This window comes from Homarus americanus, unplaced genomic scaffold (genome assembly GCF_018991925.1).
Source record: "Homarus americanus isolate GMGI-L3 unplaced genomic scaffold, GMGI_Hamer_2.0 scaffold25467, whole genome shotgun sequence".
NCBI lineage: Eukaryota > Metazoa > Arthropoda > Malacostraca > Decapoda > Nephropidae > Homarus > Homarus americanus.
In genome coordinates, this window is record NW_024732867.1 from 4,122,414 (window position 1) to 4,147,619 (window position 25,206).

A 25,206-nucleotide genomic window follows, 5' to 3' on the forward strand; every position below is an offset into this window, starting at 1 on the left:
CGAATCAGCACCATCACTCCTATATTGACCACTGCTGTGTATCCACCGGCTCCGAGCAACCGGTGGGTTTCAATTAAGCCCACCCTCGATCTGGGAACGAAGGTGAAAGATGATATGGGAGGTTTTTTGGGGAAGCATGGTGGGTCACAAACAAATCTTCAGTCTCGCCACGTCAGATATTTATGTTATATTACTTCGTACACTGGTTGAATGACAATTCCACTGTTAAAGCATGAACACTGATATTCACTACAATAGACTGAATCAAACTGAATGCTGATAAACACAGAACATACCTGGGAACGAAGGTGAAAGATGATATGGGAGGTTTATTCCTCCCGCCTCGCACTGGTTTATATACCCCTGAGTTGCCAGCGATCGCTACTCACGCAATGACAGAAATTACAAACAATCTAAGTGCTACTCATTCAAGGATGACCCTCACTTGACAAAGGTCTGGCGAATTACTAAAGTTGATATACACAGACTAATTCAAGGTTGCGTTTGCCAGTAGAGAGCGCAATAAACGTAGTGACAACTGTGTTCGAAGGCGGGACTTACTGGGAGTGATCCTGAGGGTAAAACAGATGGGAAAAACCCGTCTCTCCTGAGATTCTACAAGCGCTGTGGATTTGAATGTTATGTAGCGTAATATGAATTAAAATGGCTTTTTAGGAATGACAATGATGTGCGCAGTACAAAAGCACACGCTATCAAGCTACTGTACAATGACTATTTGTGGCAGTAAGTCATTCCCTCCACCAAAACTGATTTGTTTCATCAAATAGTATGGAAAAAAGATTAACCAACAGCAGGTGACATTAGGTCCGAAACAACGAAAGCTAAATCATTTGGGTCATCTGAAGATTTACCCCAGCTTATCTGAACTTAACCAGTTATCGCTAATTACTTGTGAACGCTGGCCAAATAAAATTTTAAAAGTGGCGTCCCTGTAGTGAAGGGATTAGGCCGTTTAATCATCAGGTGAATTAAGCCAAAGGGCGGGGGGGAGCAACGCTCTGGTCTGAACGTTCTTTAACCACTTTGTACTAAAAACTTGCCCGGCTTGCTTAAGTGTTCTTCCACTCCTCCATGTCTGTGGAAATATCCGGAAAATATACAATAAATATTAGGCAGGAGGGCATACTGCCACTCCAGGTAGATTAACCGACAGTTTACGATAATGAAACGACAGTAAACCTCTCCCTTGCGAATATTCTGCCTAAAACAATCTTCGTCAACAATAATAAGAAAGCTAACAAATATATTTAGCAAATCTTTCAGCTGTGATAAAAAACAAACAAATTAAAAACAAATTCTGGTTTTCCATTCGTCATTTTCAATAAGGTCGAGTCTTTTATTTGTCAACTTATAATTGAGGAAATTACATTACACAACCAGGGCGAGGTTTGAAAAATAGTAATCATAATTACAGAAGGCTTTTGTCTAAGCCTCACATTTACACTGGCTTGCCGCACCAGTGGACAGTAAAACAAAGATTAATTCACGAGACTCGTAGTAAATAAACTACATATAAAGATCAACTATCCTCACATATACTGGGTATCAGTAATGCTCCTGGAGAGTGAGGGATTCTTCACAGCTTTACCCATCAGTAAAAGTAGACCTTTAGTCAACTCACGATTTGCATTGAATGTGGCGGCAGGTTGGTGGGTGCTCCCTGCACCGTGGGTATGAGGCGCCCAGGAGTGATCTAGTTATTGAACAAAACCCGTCTCTATAGGGGCCGCCTTCCTCAGCCCGTGGGAGTGTCGGGTGCGCTCAGAGACAAGATCAAAGAAGTGGCTGGCTCCCCCAGGAGTCGGCGCCCTTGGCTGCCTCTTAGGCAAATGAGGGCCTCCCTTTGAGCGCTTCCTCTTTTGGCTGGCAAGGTGGGCAGTTCCGGCGGTGAACACCAACCTCGTTGCCTTTCACCTCGTCGCTGCTTTGGAGCAGAGTCACATTAGGGCTTTGTCACTGGCGAGCTTTGCGGCTCCTGGACATTTTTCGTTGCCTTTATCATTCATGGACGGCTAATATTACGGGCACCTGGGAGAGCCTTGCAAAAAAGCGTGGATACTAGTTGCTTACGACGACACAGGTAATACCGGGTGAATGGTGTTGTTAAGTATTTACCTAATAACCTTTAGTATCTCTCGTGGATGAGAAGTAAGAAAAAATATTTGCTACCTTATGATACAAACTCAGGAATAACAATACAGAGCGTAAGCAAATACAGTAATAGTGTGCACTAAGGTGAAGTAAAAGACTTTACGTATAAAACATCTACTTAAGCCTCTTGGAGACGATTGTTTAACCCATTGAGGAAGATTGTGTAACCCAATGTGGACAAATTTTTAAATCATTAAGCACGATTGTGTAACCCATTAAGGACGATGGTTTAGCCCTTGAAAGACAGCAGTTTAACACTTTGAGGACGATGGCTTGATCCCTTCTCAACTAGGCTTTGAGGACACTAGTTTAACCCTTCCAGGATGATAATTTAACTCGTTAGGGACCATGATTTAACCCTATGCGGATGATTGCTTCGATCTTTGATGACGTTGGTATAACCTTTTCCTTTTCATGACACTGGTCCAATCCTTTGAGGACTGCGGTTTAACCTTTTGGTGACTATGGTTTAACCCTTTGAGACACACCACACACAATACTCTAACACTACCACACACGCATTACTCTCACACCCGTAACACACACTCATCTAACACTTCCACAAACGCACTAATCTATCACTCCAACACCCACTAATCTAACACTCCCACTTACACTAATCTAACACAATTAATCTAATATTCCCACACACACACTAATCTGGCACTCCCACACACACATAAATTCAGCACTCCCACTAATCTAACACTTCCCCCACACACTGATTTAACACTCCCACACACACATTACACTCCCACTTCCACTACTCTAATAATGGAAGCCCCTCGAAATCGAGGATGGCCGGCCTAAGGTGCCTCCTAGGCGTGAATTTGTTAAGGTGTAGAAGCTGTCACAACACAACAACCACACCCCAAGTTAACGAGTTGCATGACTCAGTGTCAATGAATAGTCCAAGAAGACCGGACAAGTCGCCAACTGCACTGGCTAACCATTACCCCGGAATACGATCCGCAAAACGATTAACATCGAGGTTCCCAATTACTGCTGGGTAGACAGAGGCAAATGGCATAAAGAAACTTACCCATGGTTTCACCCTGCCCGAGGATCGAACTCAGGTCCGCTCGCTTGCGAGGCAAGGATGCTGACCATTACACCCACCCTACACATACATTGTCCTTGCAATAAACACACATTTCCCTTATACCATACCATACCATAACTTGCACCCCATATCTGGCTATGTCGAGATCTCTTCCTGCTGAACAGTATCTACAGCTGAAAGGTAAATTTTAGTAATTTCTCGTTTTGTCATATTAGGTCTAATGAATACAATTAATTGTTAGGATTTTCCTAGATATGCAATATGTCCTTAACATAGAAATTTAAATAACCACACAACTCAGGTGACAAGTGAGGTCACCCTCATCTTGTCATTTGGGTTGTGTGGGTTCGGGGCCTGTTGCTTGTGTGTTTCTATCTTGTCAATAGGGTTTTTTGTGTGCAGTGTGGAGAAGATCCAAACTGTTAGTTCCCAAAATAAGGCTGGAAAACATTCTCTTGATTCAGAAGATTTTTTTTATACTGTACAACTATAACAAAGGTGGCATTATGACGCAGTGCAACAAACAAGTTATGGACTAGGATATGATAGACATCCAAGGATCCTACACTTTAAGCAATTTAGAATTCCAGATCAATTGCACTACATAATGATATTGAGACATTTTCTTTAGGTATTTTACCCAGTCAGTAAAGAGTTTCCACCACACTTAATAATGAAATGGCAAGCTTCACCACGCAACTCAAGTTAAAGTTTATGATTTTCTAAAAATAATAAGAATAAAAAAAAAATATTAGAAAATAAAAATTAAAAACGAGTAGATCGATATGCCCTGCAACTATCAAATTCACAGATCAAGAAGTACTTTTTTTTCATCGACTTTATTCTAGTTTTCACAATTGAAAAAATTCTATCAGATCGGAAACAACTTAAATTCCCAGTTGTGTGGGAAACCTGACTCGAAGTGCATGGGAATGAGATGAATGGAAATACTTTATTCTAGAATGACATGACAATTAATTAATTATCTTATTATGAAGGCTTCTGGGCATCCCAGCACTCCACCAGACCACCTCTGCCTTCCTCTTCCTCCCAGCCTCCAGAATATCTTCCAAAATCTAACATATGACCTCCTTTCCTTTTCAACAGCCATGGCAAATTTCATACAGTATCATATCCATCCATTTCCCTACTTTCGGTAATTCTGGACTTGACCTTTGTGATCATACGAAATTTCCTTGAATAGTCTTCCTGTTTTCCTCCGTTCAACTTGTGCTTGTACTGAAGTCTCTCTACAACCCTTGCCATTTATTCCACAAATTACTCAACTTGTTCTTTACCTGACAGCACCAAACTGTATATATTAAAGCCAGTTGCCATAACCCAAAAACTTGACCATAAAAAAACTCGTATGCAAAGTATCAGTTTCTCTCCCTTGTTGACAACTTGAGTTTAAAAAGTTTGTCGATCAATTGGTATCGATTGTGTGCGTGGTTGTTTAGCAGTCAGCTAGATATCTGTATCTCTTCTAAGGGAAACCTTTCCCGTAGTCCCTCTCTCTTTATATTCTATTAGTTTTTTTTTTTTTTTTTACGTTCTTATACTATATATAGAAAATATTATCTGGCCGTTTGGTGTTCTTCCCACCACGAGTTGTCAGCATCACCCTTTTGTTTGTATTGTACAGTGTGTAACTCCAAAGATTTTTTCTTAATTATGCAAATTCACAGATTTTTTTTAATTTTACAAATACGCTGACTTAGTTGCATTTTGCAAATACTCCGAAGTTTGTTTGTTTATTTATATTTTATTATTCAATTATATCTTTATCTTTCAATGTGGGCATCCGCCATTTTTTCTCAATGTGTCTATTCCACATGAAATTATATCACTTTTCTCATACTACTTATTACTAGTCGAGTCTGCCTCACGTCCGCCATTTTAACAACTATTCATCATGTTTCAGCGCTTCGTGTCATTATGGATAATCAATTCATCAAGATTCAATCACGTAAAGTCATAACTAAACTAAGGAAGCTAAGAGCGACACACGGTCATGATCTGGTGCACTCTTACCAGATAGACTAAGACCCGCTCACTGTATGAGTATGACAGGAAACAATACGCTAAACATGAAATACAAGATAGACCCTAAGACTCTATTTGTTTATTAATCTGTCAATTACTCGATTGAAAAATGATTATTTCCGGTTCCGGAATAGCCAGAGGTACTATCGTGCACCAAGGTCGTGTCCACTACCCAGCCACAGTGAGGGTTCGAATTGCCTTGAGTCTGAAGTTTCGAAACAGTTGGGGGAAATGCTATGGTCGGCCAACAGATGTCGCCCACTGTAGTGTGTGTGTGGGGGGGGGCTGTGTGTAGGTGGAGCATAACATCGTGAATTCCGCAATCACTGATAACAATAAGAATGTCATGAAGATAGTTAATATTATTAAGCATGGTGAGAGATGTGTAACGGTAAATAAAAGCACTACAACGACCATATCTCTGCCGTTCATGGCTACGACGGTGAGACTGATGGGCACACCAGCTTGGGGGTGACTACTGTAGGGTTTCGTGGTATAATGTTGTCTAGCACTCAGGATGGATGGAAACTCTAAGGTGGTTTTCTTGTATAATATAAGTTATATGATAGACAGTCTGGTGCTGGAGGTGCCGTGTGGTGAGGAGCTGCTCAGTAGAGACGTTCGGTGAGTAGCGTGTTGAAGGAGGTAGATGTGCAGGAGCTTCGTTAGAGAAGATGTTGCCTGTTGCTGGCCTCCTGGTTGAATGAAAGCTGGACAGCGAGGCGCTTGCTGGAGGAGGTGTTGCGTGTTCAGGAACCGAGAGCAGAATGAAAGAGCTGGTTGGTGAGGAAGCTCAGAGAAGGACAGCTGGTGGGTCGCCATGCTCGCTGGCGGGAGCGAGGACCGCCAGGCAGGCGGAGGAGAGGCGAGGGCCGCCAGGCAGCAGCGGAGGAGGTGTTGCTTGTTCAGGAAGAGAGGCCAGAATGAATCTCAATGGAGAGACAGAGCTTATATACCCAGAAGCCGTGAGTCATCTATGAGTCATGTTGGGAAAACCCGAGAAAGTCGCCGGTCTTTGGTTCCGTTGCTAAGATACTGCGGCATCCGATGACGCCCCCCGCTTGGGCCGCTAGTTTGGTTGCTAGGGAAGATGGTAGCAGCTGGTGGCTGCGGCTACGCAGTTGTAGGCAGTTGTAGGGGAGACGTCCACTACACTACCATTACTGGTAGTCACGGAGAATACACAAGTTGTTACCAAGGTTGGCGCCACCCACACCAGGGGAAGGATGTGATGTAGAAAGAGTTTTTCACTGATGCAAAGTCAATGGACAAATGAAAGGAACAAATTGAGTGTTGAAACAATGAAAGGACTTCTGATTGTACAGTACAATTTCCGAGAAACACCTTGCAGTGACTTCTATACCTTTCTAAAGAGCAATCAGCCAATACTGAAAAAGATCCGATCTACAGACAAGTATGCATGGGCACATCAAGTCACACACACAATGGGGGAAAAAGACTGCAGCTAAGGGAATGAAGATGTTCAGCCTTAAGCAAAGGTAATTTATTTTTTTTTTTTTAAGATTTCTATACCATGTATATTGTATATTAGCCTGTGTGTGCCCGGGGAATGTCTTCAGGAGCATCCTCTTTTTTGAATGTTCAGATATGGCAACCCTACCCTTGCCTGTCTGTAGTATAAGCTAGGCAAGTTCAGGCGCTCCAATCTCTCAGGGTAACCGAGGTGCCGAAGTGCAGGCACCAGTCTGGTGGCCCTCCTTTGAACATTTTCAACCAACTGACAATCCCTAGCATATCTCGGTGACCAGATGGGGTGACAGTACTCCGGATGGGGAAGCACTTCACTCCTGAAGATCGTTACGAGGGACAGACCGTCTAGATATCTGAACGACCTTCTTATAAGACCCAATAATTTATTTGCCTGATTTACCTTCTTCTCACAATGACCCGAGAACTTCAGCTCATTGTCAACATACACACCTAGGTCCTTCTCACATTCAGTCTCAATGAATATTAATTATTTAATAAAGAAAACGATTGAAATTTGGGTAAATAAACAAAATATAGAACAAATGAAGGTGATTTGGGATTTTGGCACCAGTGCGTAAACCACCGAGCAGCAAACAACAATCTCACTCTAAACCACCTTGTCCCTCTTCTTCACACAGAAGCCTCAATGATTGACTTGCAATTACAACTTGTTGCTGAGCACAAGCTAAAATCGTGCACAAGAAAAGCAAATCATGACTAACAAGTCCGTCTCTGGAAGCTGTGGGATGAATATGAAGAAAATATATCACCACTTCTAATTTCCTGAAAATTGTCAGTGTCTTCCAAGCCTGCATGAGTAAAAACAATGTTTTTATATATTTTTTACTTTTAGTCTTTCACATATTGTTGAAGTGAGGCGTTTTAACATTGTTATTATTTTTGTTTCGTTTTAGTCTTTAATAAATTGTTTACCGGTAAGCGAGATGCTTGCATGAGTAATAATGTTTTCATTTTATTTTAGTCTTTAATAAATTGTCTTTGTGATATGCGTGATGATCCAATGTATTGATATGCCAAGGCATAATTTCATAATAGAATTGTGTAAACTAGGTGTTTTAATTCTTTTCTATCCCAAGCAACAGTTATTTTTGTGTATACAGTAGTTATAATCTAAATAAAAAATAAACTAAAAAACTTAAAATAAATACAGCTCCTCCCCGTACGACCTACGACCACCCGCACTTACGACCTGCCTCAGTCGTACCAAAATTTTGTCAAATTACGTATTTTCGAGTCGCAACTTCAGTACACAGACAAAATTTTCGTTTGTAATTCACTTTAAAATGGCTGGCAAACTTAAAAGGGAGAGTTTTGCAGTGCTGAGAAGAAAAAGACACCCATTTTCGATTTTCTATGTATTATTTACGCATTTTCGACTTACGACCTGGATTTGGGTCCCTAACCCCATTGTAAGTCGGGGAAGAGCTGTAAATAAATAAATAAATATTGAAGTGATAACCGTGGTAACATTATGAGATGTTCGTATTACCACCATGCAATAGCATGGTACTATTCCAGATGTTACTAAACGTTACATAATACTTCCTTGAGATAACTGTATAGTATATATCAGGTCCCTAAAAGAGAGCTCAGGTTCTCAACTGGCTAAGCCATGTCAATATCGTTATTATTATCCATTCTGTATCTGTGTTTTTCTGGCTAAATAAACTGTTTCAATTCAATTCAATTCACCTTCTAAAAAGACTAGCTTATTTATTTGAGTCAACTGCTTCTCAAAGGCCAAGAACTTCATTTCATTGTCAACATACACACCCAGGTCATTTTCACATTAGGTCTCTATTAATGCTGTTTCTTTGTCCCTATGGAACAGGCAATATGCCTTCTTACTGTTGGTACGACCTAGGTGCATCGTCTTACACTTCGTGACATTGAATCTTAACAGTCATTTCTTCGACCACTCTTGAAGCTAGCAGAGATCTTTCTGTAGCTCTTCATAGTCTGTTTGGTTCTTAATTTCCCTGAATAACTTGGCATCGTCTGCAAATATTTGTATGCAGGAGTGTAATGTGTATAGCTTCTGGCATGTCATTTATGAAACAAACAAACAACAACGGGCTCAGTACACTGTACCCTGTGGTATCCCACTTGTCATGGGCACACATGACGATTTCCTGCCATTAATTACAACACACTGCTTGTGGTCATAAAGAAAATCTCAGATCTATGCTAGGACACTTCCCCAAATCCATTAGCTTCCAATTTAATTCTCAGCCTTTCGTAAGCCTTGGTAAAATCCAGCACCTTAAGTAATTGTATCTAGCAGAAGCGTACTGGCATGAAACCATCTTCGCAGTTCTGGCTTTACAGGGTTGTTTCGTAGAAGTTCCATCATGGCATGTTTTATAATGTTCTCTAGTACTTTACACACTGCTGGTCAGGCTCACTGATCTATAATTATTCATGTTAAGACCTTGATAAAATCACACGGGAAAAGTTGCCTCTGAAGATGTCTCGAATAAAGACGAAAGCTAAGGTGCTCCGTTGTTTCCCTTTTCCCGTGTGATTTTATCAAGATTTATCTTATCCACGTTTTCATTGTGGATCTACATGAAATCATGTTAAGACGATCGCCCTTCTTGAGTATTGCACTCACCATTTGCTCTTCCAGGCATTTACAGAACAGGATCTTAAGTGACTCAACAAGCTCGTTGCACAACTCTCTTAGCAGTCTTGGATGCACCATATCAGGGCCGGGACTCTTATGAACCTTTAGCTTTGCCAATTTTTTTTTTTTCCTATTTTCGCCACTTATCAGCTTACTAGCCATTCGAGCAGTTGGTGTATCCAGTGTTAGTACAGGAGGAAACCATGAACCGGAAAACCTGTGATGTTTGTTAGGGTCACTCTCGACATACTGTACTGTATCGACGAGATATATACACACGTTACTGCTGTACCACCATCACCCCCCACTGTACCACCAACACCCCCCACTGTACCACCAACACCCCATACTGTACCACCAACACCCCCAGTTGTATCACCCCCACCCATTGTACCACCAACATCCCCTACTGTACCACCAACACACCCCCCCCCCACTGTACCACAGAACCACCTGGCTAAAAATAGAATAATAATATCTCAGGATCAGTCCTCTGTTGCTCTATAACCAACAATCCTCTAATACAGTTTTCTTCATGATTTTTTTTAAACCTCTTCCAGTTTTTCATATTTTAACATTCCTATTAAAGGAAATAATATTACAAATTTAACTACTGTATATTTTTTATTTAACACAAATACTTATTATCATGCACATTTTATATTTTCATAGGCTGATAATAATACATATTGTAATAAATATAAAGGTACTCCTTACAATCATTTTCTTTATTAAATGAAATGAAATCAAACCTATACTAGCATGTTAGGAATTCTTTTCCAAATCCTTCAAACTTATACGGTAATGTTCTAAATTAGCAGGTAATTGTGGTCATGTTGACGAGCATGAGTTCATGTGGAAAGAAGTATGGTCATGATAAAGAGTTTGTTTATGTTGTTGTTGGTGTGAGTGAATATTCATGTTAACACAAGTGTGTTTATGTTTATAAAGAATATGTAAGTTGAAAAGAGTTTGCATTCATGTTGACACAGCATCAATTAATGAGTGTGTGTCTGAATGGAAAAGTCATTCAAAATAGGTTTACATGTTCTAAAGTTGGCATAGATTCACATTATATAATACTATCCCTTAGATTATGTCACGATGAAAAAGACACTAATTAGTCTTAATACTGTACTGATAAACACACATCAAATTTTAATCTGCTATATAAATTATAAATCCTCAATAATAGAAATTTGGTTCTATTAGTGACACTGAATTTACAGATACCTGTATTTAAAGATATTTTCAGTGAAAATTACTAAAAAAAACTAAAAAACTAAAATGGCACATTGCATTATAACCCAAGATATTATCCTATATTATGGAAGGACAGTTTTAGAGACAGAAGCGTGGGCTGTTTTCACAATTGTAGCAACAGGACTTGAAGTGGATATTACAGTAATTATTCCTTGCATCACTACAAGTTTTCTTGCATCAAACCAGTTCATCTCTTACCAAGACTTGACAATTATTGCCTAATTTTTCTGAGATTACTCAAGTACAATGTACATAAGTTTACATATCAAAGTCATCATTTAATTCATCAAAAAGCAGATTTGTTTTAGTATGACTAATCAGCTAGGGTTAAAAGTAAAAGCTTCATGGCTATTTCCAGGTAAATGTTTAATTAATATCCTATGAATACTGACTCTTCTCTCTTGATTTGTATCACAGTAACTTCTTAATCCTTAGTGATCCTGATGCTACACTATTGTATAGTGCTTGATTTAACATTTTGACTCTGAAATAAAAAAGGACATAACAGATAAATGTTAACTTATCCCAAACCTGGGAAACAAAAAATACACAATACAAAAGTGTGAAGAAACCTTTTTTTTCATAATCAATCACACAATTAATAAATACAGTCAATTAGAAAATTCGAAATATTACTCAGTACACTAGTCAAAAAATCAAATGCTTAATGGTGTAATTCACAAACACAGTCAACAGATTCAAAAATATTGAAACAAAAAGATACACTGTGTATTAATATTTCTAGTTCTCTATCATTTCCAAACACCAATACTGACTCAGAGATTTTTAAAACATGACTAGATCAGAAAACTCATGTATGGCTAACAAGGCTGTGGTTTGATGACCAGGATTCCCAGGACCTTTGGCATGTGTGACTGGGAATAAATTCAACATTTAATCTGAAAAACTTAAGTCTCTCCCAAGTTACAACACAGCTGCCAATCACACAGAGCTGAGAATCTTTGCTAACATGATAAATGTATATTCTTTACAATACACATTAGTCTGTCAGAAAATTAACAACATTATCAACCCCACTCGGCAGTTATCCCATCATTCCAATTGGACCTCCTGACTTGCTCAGTTTTTTATATTTAAGTGCTTCTTCCCCAAGCTTCCCAAAAAATATTTTGGAAGACTTATCTTTGGTAAGACTGTTGGGCATACACGCCTATGTGTTATTACTTTAGGAATGTTTATTCTGTTGCAAGAGTGCTTACATCTGCATAATGACCTTGTTGGTAGTTTATTGGAAGGCTGATATAAAGGGCAAGTACTACTAAGCCTCATGTTCTACACATGCCAATAGTGGAAAATAAGAGACATGACCAACTGTCCAAGCAGCTAACAAGATGATCAGTGGCAAAGAGGGTAATATATAACAACATCTAGCTCAGCCATAATTTACCAGATGGCTGACTACTAGGAGGATATTTTGGTTTCTTTGGATTTGAAATTTTCAACCTTTGTTGTTCAGAGTGCTGTAATTTTGGTCACAACCCACCAAGAGAATTTTTACCCTGAATTTAGCATTTTGTAATGCTTACATGTCATTATTTTTCGTTCTACTTCACACACAAGACTTTCACATGTAATCCTTATTGAAAGCAATTACGGTAATATACAAATCCTCTTTTGTATTAGTTTTAAATAAAATTTCCTACAACTTCCTTTGTTCTACATGGAAACTTTCAATTAGGACTGGGAGACAAAAGAACACTCCCCAAAAACTCAAAGCTAAATTCCTGGAACACAGTGTTCATCACTTGCACCAAACCAACATCTTTACAGATGGCTCTAAATCGGCAAATGGTGTTGGTTTTTCAGTAGTGGTCTATAATTTTACAATAAAGAGAAGATTACCTGCCTCTTGCATAATTTTTACCACCGAACTTCAAGCAGTCCTTGGTGCAGTAAAGCACATTTCTAACTCTAGTAATAATGGAGGTCAGTATGCTGTTCTTACTAACTCTCAAAGTGTTTTTTCTTCACTAAAGCAGTTAAGTACAGGAGCAGCTGGTCCTACTGCATTCTCAAAGATGGGCAAGGATGTGTTTTTGTTGGGTGCCTGCACATGTAGGCATTGAAGGAAATGAGTGTGCTGACCTAGCAGCATAGGAGGCAGTTGGCCTCCCTTGTCCTATGAGTGTCAATATACCTCATAGTGACCTGAAGGATTCAAGCCACTCTTTTGTTGCTGGGAAGTGGCAAGAACGTTGGTCGTCCCTAACAATAAAGACTAAACCGCGAGATATTCAACCTTTTATTCAACCGATGTGGTCCTCTTGTTTACCCAACAGGAGGAGTGGTATTGTTTTAAAGAGGTTAAGGATTTTCCACTCCCACCTCACATATAATTATGTGTTTATGAGTGAAGTTCAGCAACAGGCCCCTCGCTGCAACTCCTGTCACACTGACCTGACAGCTAACCATATCCTAAATGACTGCAGGTCTTTTAACCTTCAAAGGAGAGACAATTCCTTGAACAATAAACCCATCAACAAAAATTTAAATAATGAGGGAGACTGGTGCCTGCACTACAGCACCTCATTTATTCAGAAAGATTAGAACTGCAACTGCCTAGCTTATACAGTACAGTTCTGTATTACAGATGGGCAAGGGGCGACCTAATTCAAGATCATAAACATCTAAGAGGACACTACTCGGCCGAGTGTCCATACCTGGAGCTGGCGGACGCCTGCCCCACAAGGGATCACAGCTCAAAATTGAAGAAGCCACAAGTCCAGAAAACTGTGAGGGCAAACTTTTTCCTGAGTGAAAATTGTGAACTCTTGGAACAACCTACCAGAGGGTCTTGTGACAGCATCAAGTAAGAGCTCTTTCAAGACCAGATCATGACCAACACTGGAGCAGTGCATGACCAGTACTTGCTAATAGACCATAACAGAGACGTGAACAACTGCCCAAGCGGCTAAAGAGCAGATCAGTGGCGAAGAGGATAAAAGAATAAGTTTTAATATGGAAAAAATTATTTTAATTCGAGGCATGTGCTATGCAGCCTTGCATGCTTCGGTGCCCAGCGGTCCCAAGGTGGAAATTAAATCAAGTTTTTATTTTTTACCCAATCGTCCTTTCCATTAGTCAGAGGGGATGAAGCATCAACGGTTTTCATTTTGTTTTAATAGGATGTGGTTGTTTTTATATAAGGAATACCCTCTAATTGTAATACAGCACTGAATGACCTATTGGCTGCTTGGCTTTCAACCTAAATTCCATGGAAACTAACAACGTTATACTGTACAGTGTAACAAAATAATTACCATTATATTTCACTTCATCCTTAACTGAGCTACTAGACTTGTCCAAAGCACAACAGAGGGCCCATAATGATTGAGAAAGGGATTTTTTTTTTTTACGGGGAATAGCCTACCTGGGCACAGGTCATCAACCCACAACCGGTCAAAAAAATTAAAATAAAAAGAAATTCAAAATAGAAAAGAAAAAGATTATATTAATCTACACCACGAAGATGCTGGAAAACCAGCTTTTTAAAGTGAGACAGATTGTATGAGTATGGAAACACAGAAGAAGGCAGAGCATTCCACAGTTTTGCTGTGCGAGGAAAGAAGGATGTACTATAATGGGTTATTCCAGTGTGACCGACATTCACAGAGAAACGGTGGGCACTGTGGGCAAGACCAGTGCTACGAGTCCACGGCCTGTGGACACAGGATGCCAAATCCACCGGACATTGCCCGTTAAAGTATCTGTAAAAGAGAGAGTGAAGCAACATTGCGGCGAAGAGAAAGGGAAGAAAGATTATCAACTATATGAAGAGAGTTAATAAGACGAAATGCTTTTGATTCCACCCTATCTAACAGTTGGACAAAAGAAGAGCCACCCCAGATATGAGAGCAGTACACCAAGTTTGGACAAATGAATCCTTTAAATACTTGAAGCAACTGCTCAGGAGTGAAGTAGCTACAGCATCTGTATAGCATTCCCAGCTTTCAGGAGGCAGCTTTAGCAATGTTGAGGATGTGTGGCTTCCGTGACATATTAGAGGAAATGGTGAGGCCTAGCATATCTATTTCAGAATTTGGCAGAATGATTGCATCCTGAAATGTGATTGGTGGTATATCATCTAATTTGGAGAGTGTAATTGGTAAATACCGAGTTTTATTACTACATATTGAATTTAACCAAGTTTCTACCTCCCCATTCGGAGATACTGCACAGATCCGCATTGATAGATGAAATGATATCAGCTCGAGAAACAGATCCAGTTTGAGAATTAGAAGGAAGGGAAAAATGTGAAGAAGAGTGAAGGTAGAATTATCAATGTAAGAATGGATAAAATTAGTCATAGTGTTAAGTAAATCATTGATAAAAAGAAGGAAGAGAGTAGGAGAAAGAAGAGAACCCTGTGGGACACCACTATTGGTAGAGAAAGTGAGAGAGAGAGATCCCTCGACAACAACTGCCATGGATCGGTTTTCAAGGAAGCTAGAAAATAGAAAACAGAGAACAAAGTGGGGGAGAGAAACCATAAGAGGGAAATTTAGAAAACAAAGACTTGTGCCATACCCTGTCAAATGTTTTGGAGATGTTGAAGGCCAAGACAAAAGTTTCCCCATAATCCCTAAAAGAAGATGACCAAAGATGGGTGCAGTAGGAGAGCAGATCACCAGTAGATCTCGCCTGGCGAAAGCCATACTGGTGATCCAACAAAAGAGAAAGGCGCTCAAGTTGAAGGAGAAAATTAGAGTTAAAATAGTTTCGAAAATCTTAGAGAGGGATAAAGTTAGGGCAATGGGACGATAGTCAGAAGGATTGGAATGGTCACCCTTCTTCGGGACGGGCTGAACCAAGGCATGCTTCCAAGAAGAAGGAAAAGTTTGGGTTTTGAGGCAAAGGCAAAAGAAGCAAACAAGCACAGGGGCCAGAACTTCAGCACACTCCCTCAGAACACGTGGCCTGTATACAGGCCTGTTAACTAAATGTAGTGCAGTTATACTCTCAATTAAATCAAATTAAAGTACAGTACAGGTTGAACCTCCCTAATCTGGTACTCTATTAGAAAATGCCATAGTGAGTTTCCCTTCTCACCTCCATCCTTAGTGCAAGATCTCCTACATGCATGTATGTATGTGAGCCTAACAGAGAAATTTGAACACTGGCCACATAGACCATGCTACAATATGTTTGACAGTTGATGCCAAGGTCTAGTGCTCATTTATACATCTGTCCTTAAGAGTGACTAAGTTTTTCTCTTATAAAATATCACTGAACTGACATGGGAGAATAATTTTAACATTGTTGGAATTCTTATACGATAGTGATTAATTTTAATATAAACATGCTATAGCTCGCATTAAACATACAAAGAGCAAAATTTTTTATCTCTTTTGCAAAATATATGATGTTTATATTCAAATTATTTATTGTCTTGCAAGGATTCCAGCAATACAAATTATATTCTCCTAACTTTAGTCTGTGACATTATATAAGATAAAAACTTTAAGCTTAAAACACCAAACCCTGGCAGGGAGTGAGGGGAGGGAGTGAGGGGGTGGGGGAGTGAGGGAGGGAGGGGGGAGTGAGGGGGGCGAGTGAGGGAGGAGGAAGTGACAGTGACATGTTTGACAGTTGCTGCCAAGGTCTAGTGAAGTATTTATTTGTTTATTTATGTCCTTTAGATTGAGTTCAAGATTTTTGCTTTAAAAATGTCACAGAAGTGACTGGAGAGAATATAATTTACATTGCTGGAATTCTTATAAGATGGTGATTAATTTGAATATGTACATGCTATAGTTTGCACTACACAAAAATTTTAGTAATCATTAGTACATTATTTTGAGTACATGTACAGTACAGCTTTGCCCTTAGGACAGTCTAGTGCGCCCAGAGAAACATTAGGAGCAAAATTTTAAATATGATGCGCCAAATTGGCCCATCAATAATACTATGTATTTTACAAAGACCAGCTGTGGCTCGGAAAATTCTATAGTCCGGCACCGGTCAGGTCCAAAGGGTGCCGGATTAGGGAGGTTCAACCTGTACAAGAAAACATACCATACTATCTATCATCTAACACGAGGTGTAAAACTTAGATTCTCTCACCTTGACTTAGGCATAACACTTAGAACTGGATTCCTGCCTGCACATCCCAAAGAGTATCTGCTGACTTCTTCAATTGGTTAATTTCTTCTTGTGTGAGCGTCTGCTTAATGACATGAGTGACACCATTCTCACCCAACACAACTGGCAGACTCAGGAACACATCCTTGTCAATGGTATGGTAACCCTGGGGTGATGATAAAGTAATAAATTTTTGCACGATACAGTACTTAAGGTAACTCGCACTGCACAACCAATCAGATACATAAAATAGCAGATAGGTATCAAAAAAATATCAACACAGTCTAGCGATTTTTCTCATCAGTCTCAAACATGTTTTGTTGAGTAGTGGTGACGTTTTTTTTTTTAAAGAACTGACACCAACTATTGTTATGAATTTTACATAAATTAACAACATGAAATTACAGGATTGACAGGAAAATCACCACAGAAATACTGCAATACAAAGAAAACTAGTTCTCATAACACTTTGGATATTACTAATCTTGATACAGTATAAAAAACAAAACGTTAAGATCCGACATGAATTTAAAACATTAAAAACATTACATAAGACAAGATCTAGATAAAAGGCAAAATCAGGGTACAGGAACTTCAAATACTGGAATGGGAGGGATGAAAGGAACCACAGTGCAAGCTCATCCAGGGAAAGCATCAAAAGCAAGATGTATTACAGTACACCATTTGCACAACTATCAATTTGGCAATAATCTAATTCTCTAACAGCATTTTACCTAATGAGTTAAATTTAATATTATTTATGTAATGAACACACACAACTCTGCCATATCATCCAGATATAATACAGGACTACGTATGGAAGATGTGTTCTTATGACCAATTTTCGATCATCCTTGTCTATTTTACTAATGCTGCTTCTTCTCTTGAACTACAGTACATACACAGTGCACCCTTTATTGCTCTCAAAGAAAAATTCTCACACACATCTTCATGCGGTCCAAGGACTCATATTTTCCCATACTCTAACTACAGGGGAACCATTATTATTGCTTCTTCCTTCCCTTTTCTTTCTAAATTACTTCTAACTTGCTCCCATATTTCTATTTTACATATAACTTCTTCCTCTTAACTCTCATTTTATCTTATTCCAATTTCTTAATTGACTACTCTCTCATTTTCCTTTCTTACTTCTAATGTTTAACTTACATCCAATACCCTACTACAGTAAAGTATCTGCCTACTCAAAATCTCCTTTATAAAATACCCCCACAGCCTATATGCACTTACTGTAAACCTACATTGTCTATATTCATGACCTGTATAACTGCATAATTACACATGTCTATCCAATTGTAAACCTGTATGACAATTTTACTGAATAAATATTATTATTAGTATTTTTATTATTATCTACAGTACAATATTCAATATAAGATTTAAGTACCCTGTATTCTAATTGTGAAATTTAAGAATACAGTACAGTATAGTAATAATAATATCATATTCACCACTCATCAGCTTACTAGCCATTTGGGCGGTCTATCCAGTGTTAGTACAGGAGGAAACCGGGGACCAGGAAACCTGTGGTGTTTGTTAGGGTCACACTGGATAACACCCTTCTCACATGTGTCCGGGCCGAGGCTCGAACCCTTGACATATTGGCGAGAGTTATGCTCATTACCGTTATACCACCAACACCCCTTTTATTTCATTTTCCATTTATTGCATGAAAGTAAATGAGGAGAAATTGGATATGCAGTTAACTGAATATATATATATATATATATATATATATATATATATATATATATATATATATATATATATATATATATATATATATATATATATATATATATATATATATATATATATATATATATATATATATATATATATATATATATATATATATATATATATATATATATATATATATATATATATATATATATATATATATATATATATATATATATACAGTATATATGTATGTACAGAATGTATGTATGTGTGTGTGTGTGCATGTGTGTGTGCATGTATGTGTGATGAGTCTACTTGTCTTCATGTGACTTTAAGTAGGAAGTGTTAAATGAATATTGATGTAAATTGGTGTACTGGTATATGCATAGAATAATATATAACCAAACAGACACTAAGGACAGTACTGTACATTACGATGGCTATTACAGGCTTTCCTTCAACACATGTTCAACACATGTTCAAGACAGTACAGAACAGTATTTGCTTTATGCAATTATTCATTTTACAGAATCCTTTTAGTCCCTAACCAAAAAAAAAAATCAAGAAGGGAACCCTTATGTAACCTGGGGGATGTCTGTATGTTCCTTTAAACGAAATATATTGCTCTAGTACCCCTTGTACCAGTCTTTATTAATTGAACTCATGCATGTTTGCCAGTGATTAATCTAATAAAACTAACGAAGTAAATGGATATACTGTAAAGGGTTTTTTTCCTGTGGGAGAGCCTAAGAATATCTACTGTGCATTACTCAGTTCTTATTTTACAATATACAGGTACAGCATATGTATACCGCACTGGTGTTTAACACACAGTAACTCGTGTTTGTACCATGTTCTAATTACAGAATGTTGAAAATTCTCATTCTCAGTTTTGCTCTGTACTAGTGGGCAACTGTAGTCATGGGCAAACATTACTTAAATTGTGAACCCCGTTTGTGAGGTCTAATGCTGCACTGGTTTCATTTAATAATAATTGATATTCAGTGAATTTGACCAAGGACAGCTGACAAAGCCATGAGAGTCTTTATTCCAGCAACACCTGATGTTCTTATGGCCAGGCAGTCACCCATCCAAACCCTAATCAGGCCAAATATTGCTTAACTTCACCGATCAGACAACAAGCAGTGTTTCCAACTTGGTGCTACTGACACTTACTGACAGATTTATTCCTCACTTTTAAGGCTCTTGCTCATACTCATTTCGATACATGAACAAACCTAAGCCCTTGGTTCATAATATAACGGAAGTGATCATTCAGATTCAGATTAGGCAACATCTGAAAACCACTTCCAAACCCTCAAGTAGCAAACCCATATTTTGAAGTGATAAAACCTAGAGCTATTCTAACATGTGGATACAAATATCCCAACCTAACATAACAAAGTATAGTACAGGTTGTACCTCTCTAGTCCGGCATTCTGTGGTCCGGAAACTCCCGTGGTCCGAAACGATTTTAGTTTGTCCAATAGGTAGATAGGCAGCCTTTTCTTTTCTTTTCTCTTTTTTTTTTTTTTTTTTTTTTTACTTACGTATATCTCGGCCTACAAGGCGACAGGGTGTAATAGACGGCCCCCAAAATTTCCATTTAAAAAGTAGCTTTTGAGCCCTATTTGCTGTATAAGACCGGTACCCCAAATGTGACACTTACCATTGGGAGCTTACTGACCCAGTAGTCCTTTACCAACCATCCCATTGACCAGTGCTGTTTACACATCCTTGGTTTTTTAAAATAAAGCCAATTCACTTCAAGTAATGGCATCAAATTTTACCGGTTGGTGTAGTGTAAACACTAGTGACTCACTTAAAAGTTTGTTATTTAACTTGAACTAATGTCGGTGTCGAATACAATTGTTTCATTTACTTAAAATGGATTTACCGATTTATTTGTTTATTTATATCATACTGTAATATATTAAACACACTGGAAGTATTTTCTTTAATTTATAAGCTTGCTTCAGCGAGCTACAGTATTCTAATTCAATAGTGTTTCATTAGGATTTGAGTGAAAAAGATTACTGTACATACTTACTACATACATTTATTACACAAATATATATATACATATATATATATATATATATATATATATATATATATATATATATATATATATATATATATATATATATATATATATATATATATATATATATATATATATATATATATATATATATATATATTCACAATATTTTATAATTGCAGTCATGTACTGAATATTCTATGTAAAAAATATAAATTTTAAATGAATTATTTCTAGTGTGGTCGACTTCCTACACAAAGACGGGCTATAAATAGCCGTCTTATCTCCCCTCTGTTCTGAGAGAGAAGGTCTTGGTAAATAACTTTTGTTTGTTTATTTTCATTGTTTGTCAAATTTATCATGTTGTATCAAAGTAATATTACTAAAAGTTTTAGGCAGCTACCAAACAGGGAGATTCTACTGCCTGGGAAGATATTGGAAGCATAATGTACAGTATTGTCTAATGGTAGACCCTACTTCCATATGGCATCACGAAAATTGTGACCAAGTCTTAGGTTGCTGATTTATCTTACTGCCTCATTTACACACAATTACTGAGTTTCAATTGTTTCTCTTCCTTTGACAACACAACATACATACAATATAATGTTTCACCTTTGATCTTTTTTCCATTTATTTATGGTTGGTTATTTAAAATAATGCCAATTCACTTCAAGTATTGGCATCAAATTTTACCCGCTGTTGTACACTAGTGACTCACTTAAGCGTCAGTTATTTAACTGGAACTAATGTTGGTGTGAGTAAAATATTTCCATTTACTTGAAATAGATTTGCCGATTTATTTGTTTATTTATTTAGTTATAATATATTGTAATACATTAAACACACTGCAAGTATTTTCTTTAATTTATATACTTGTTTCGCGAAAAAGGGAGGCTACCATTATACCTGGTAGGTGAAGTTGACCAGACATTTATGATCATTAAGGACCAAACTCCGAATCCAGAATTCATGACGTGACTTCTGTTCATCATTCTCATCCTAAATTTACCACTGTCGGTAGTTTCAAGAATTAACGCAGTCATTTACTGAATATTCTTTGTAAAAAAATAAAATTTAAATCAATTATTTATAGGAGATAAATATTATTATGAGTAAATATACCGATACCGGTATGCATTACTGACCACCTCCACGGCTAAAATTTGCCCAATCTCGTGGTCACTTTTTCTTTCTTGTCTCCTCACTGGCAAATGGGGGGGGGCGTGGGGAGGGGTGTGTGATGATAGCTGTGTTTATTACAGGGGTATATATCTCTTTTACGGTATGTTAGACAGGTTTATAATACATTTTTATTATTTTAATATACCGGTAATCTTAATTTGAATCCAGCTTGCCAAACGTAAGTTTCAGTATAAAATAATTAGTGGTAAGACCTTGTGAGTGGCTTATGATGTTTCCATCACCACTCTTGACAAACTAAACCACAATATTTAAGAGGTAAGAATTTTATACTTGGTGGTTTAGACGACCCCCTAACTTTGGGCAGATTTTTTTAATGTTCAAATTCCGTCTTATAAGCCGAGATATACGGTGTATATATATATTCACACGGGAAAATGGAAACAACGGAGCACCTTAGCTTTCGTCTGAAGATGTCTTGAATAAAGACGAAAGCTAAGGTGCTCCGTTGTTTCCATTTTCCCGTGTGATTTTATCAAGATTTATCTTATCCACGTTTTTCATTGTGGATTTACATGATATATATATATATATATATATATATATATATATATATATATATATATATATATATATATATATATATATATATATATATATATATATATATATATATATATACATACATACATATACAGGTTGTACATCTCTAGTCCGGCAACCTCGGGACCTGACCGGTGCCGGACTATGGAAATTATTAACATTAAATAACATTACAGGTACTTCAAGCAACCATATTCATTTTTTACATTAATTTTACTACAGCTAAACTCAGGGTCTTATTTTCTTCAGTTTTATATGTAGAACCAATGAGTCACTGGTTTTAAAGGCTTAAACATAAACAATGCCGGCAGCCGTCTCGTCTCTAATATTCCACGTATTATTTATAAATTGTATTGTTAATTTTGCACACACGTACATTAATTCAATAAAAACAAATTCAGAAACATTAATTAAAATATATATGAACAGTAAATAAGTGTTGCTTTCATATTCTTATGTAAAGTAATGACGATATGTTTTCACGTGTGAGCATGCGCACTTACATATGCGATCTCTCTTTTGTCTTTACCATTATCGTTAGCTACTTCTATTGTTCCATTTATTAACATTAAATAACATTACTTAAAACAACCATATTAATTTTACTACAGCTACAACCCGGGTCTTATTTTCTTCAGTTTTATATGTAGAACCAGTCAGTCACTAGTTTTGTAATCAACGAAAACAATGCTGTCTCATTTCTTCGTGTTTTAATATTCTATGTATTATTAATGAATTGTATTGCTCATTTTGCACACATAAACATTAATTCAATAAAAAAGACATTCAGTAATAAACAATAATGAATCTTTTGTACATAAGAGAAATGACGCTGTTCACACAATTATGCACATCGTCTGCACGTTGGCGGGCCGTTCAAACCCGTCGAAATTCAAGTTTCCGCCGTCAAAATTTTTATTTATTTATTTTTTTGTGTGTTCCAATAAAATACGTTAAGAATTAAAAACTCGCAAAATTTGAGAAGCTACTATACGACATTTAACCCTTCAATATGTCTTCAAAGAGACCATGATGCAGAGAAAGTGGTGCTAGTGCTTCCAGGCATAAGCACAAGTCACTATCTATCCAGGAAAAGGGTGAATTTCCATGGTCTGGCAATTTCCATGGTCCGGCACTGGTCAGGTTCCGAGGTTGCCGGACTAGAGGTACAACCTGTATTGTAAAATTTAAGTGTCATTACTTTAACTACAGTAGGGTCTCATTTTGAGCGAGCATATCGTACTGGCACATATCCATACAAGCGATGCCCTTTAACATGTGTTAAAATCGCTATACAGTACAGGTACTGTATTGTACTAGATTCGCCAGACCTTTACTCTGGACTAACTTGAATAACCAACTTAACCTTCCACAAATAACACAGTGTTACATAACCTGCATCTACATTATCAAATAAATATTTTACTTTTACTTTTATCCTCTTCACCACTGATCGGCTCGTTAGCCGCTTGGGCGATCGATCACATCTGTTATGCACTGTTGGCAAGCACTGGGCATGCACTGGCTCCTGAATATACCTGAATCTTCTCCAGTGTTGGTCAAGTCTTGTCTTGAAACAGCTCACACTCGGTGCCGTCACAACACTTTCTGGTAGATTGTTCCAAGAGTTCACAACTCTCACTCCGAAAACGTTTGCCCTCACAGTTTTCTGGACCTACGGCTTTCTAATATTGAGCTGTGACCCCTTGTGGAGAGAGCATCCGCCAGCTCCAAGTAAGGACACTCGACTGAGTAGTGCCCCTTGAGATGCTTATACACGTTAATTAGGTCGCCCCTTGCTAGGCAAGTTCAGGAGCTCCAATCTCTCAGGGTAGTTGAGGTGCCGTAGTGCAGGCACCAGTCTAGTGGCCCTCCTTTGAACATTTTCAACCAACTGACAGTCCCTAGCGTATCCCGGGGACCAGATCGTTATTTAGGATAGACAGTCTAGATATCTGAACGACCTTCTTAGAAGACCCAGATAATTTATTTGCCTGATTTACCTCCTTCTCGCAATGGCCCGAAAACTTCACCTCATTATCAACATACACACTTAGGTCCTTCTCACATTCAGTCTCAAATAGAGCAGTTTCTTCATCCCGTTCGGACATATGATACGCCTCCTTACCGTTGGTACGCCCCAGGTGCATCCTCTTACACTTCGTGACATTGAATCTCAGCAGCCATTTCTTCGACCATTCTTGGACCTCGCAGAGATCTTCCTGCAGCTCTTCACAGTCTGCATGGTTCTTGATTTTCCGAAATAACATTTGTGTGGAGGAGTGTACAACGTCAAGCATGTCATTTATGAAACAAACAAACAAATAACAGCAGGCCCAATACACTGCCCTGTTGTACCTCACTTGTGACAGGTACAGATGATGATTTCGTGCCATTAATCACCACACACAGCTTGCGGTCATGTAGAAAATCTTCTATCCACGCTAGGACATTTCCCCGAATTCCATACCCTTCCAGTTTGATTTTTAGCCTTTTGTGGGGTACACTTTCGAAAGCTTTGGCAAAATCTAGGTATATATTGTTGATATTACCACCCTGTTCCAGAATATGGATCCAAATATTCAATACCTTGAGCAATTGTGTTAAACAGGAGCGCCCGCATAAAACCGTGTTGGGAATCTTTTACAAGGTTGTTTAGTAGTAGATGTTCGATCGCAGCATCTCTGATAATACTCTCAAGTACTTCACATATTATGCTGGTCAGGCTCACCAGTCTATAGTTGTTCGTGGAGTGACAATCGCCCTTCTTGAAGATAGGACTCACATAAGCCACTTTCCAATCACTGGGGACCTTTTGTTCATCCAGGCATTTACAGAACAGGATCTTCAGGGGCTCGGCAAGCTCGTTGCACAACTTTCTTAGCACTCTGGGATGCACCATGTCAGGGCCGGGACTCTTATGGACCT

At 38.1% G+C, this 25,206-nt stretch overlaps 1 protein-coding gene across 5 annotated transcripts in view; it reads right to left on the reverse strand.

Moving 5' to 3' along the window:
- Nucleotides 1-10,024: 10,024 nt before the first annotated feature.
- The window catches only part of LOC121869160 (L-lactate dehydrogenase-like), a 76,058-nt gene continuing 60,876 nt past the window's right edge, over nt 10,025-25,206 (reverse strand). For all 5 annotated transcript variants that reach the window (XM_042370351.1, XM_042370350.1, XM_042370349.1 and 2 more), the window contains exons 8-9: nt 16,767-16,950; nt 10,025-11,166 (exon numbers count right to left, since the gene is read on the reverse strand). In XM_042370351.1, the coding sequence (XP_042226285.1) occupies nt 16,786-16,950 (165 nt within the window). In that variant the 3' untranslated portion in view covers nt 10,025-11,166; nt 16,767-16,785. The remainder of the gene's footprint in view (nt 11,167-16,766; nt 16,951-25,206) is intronic.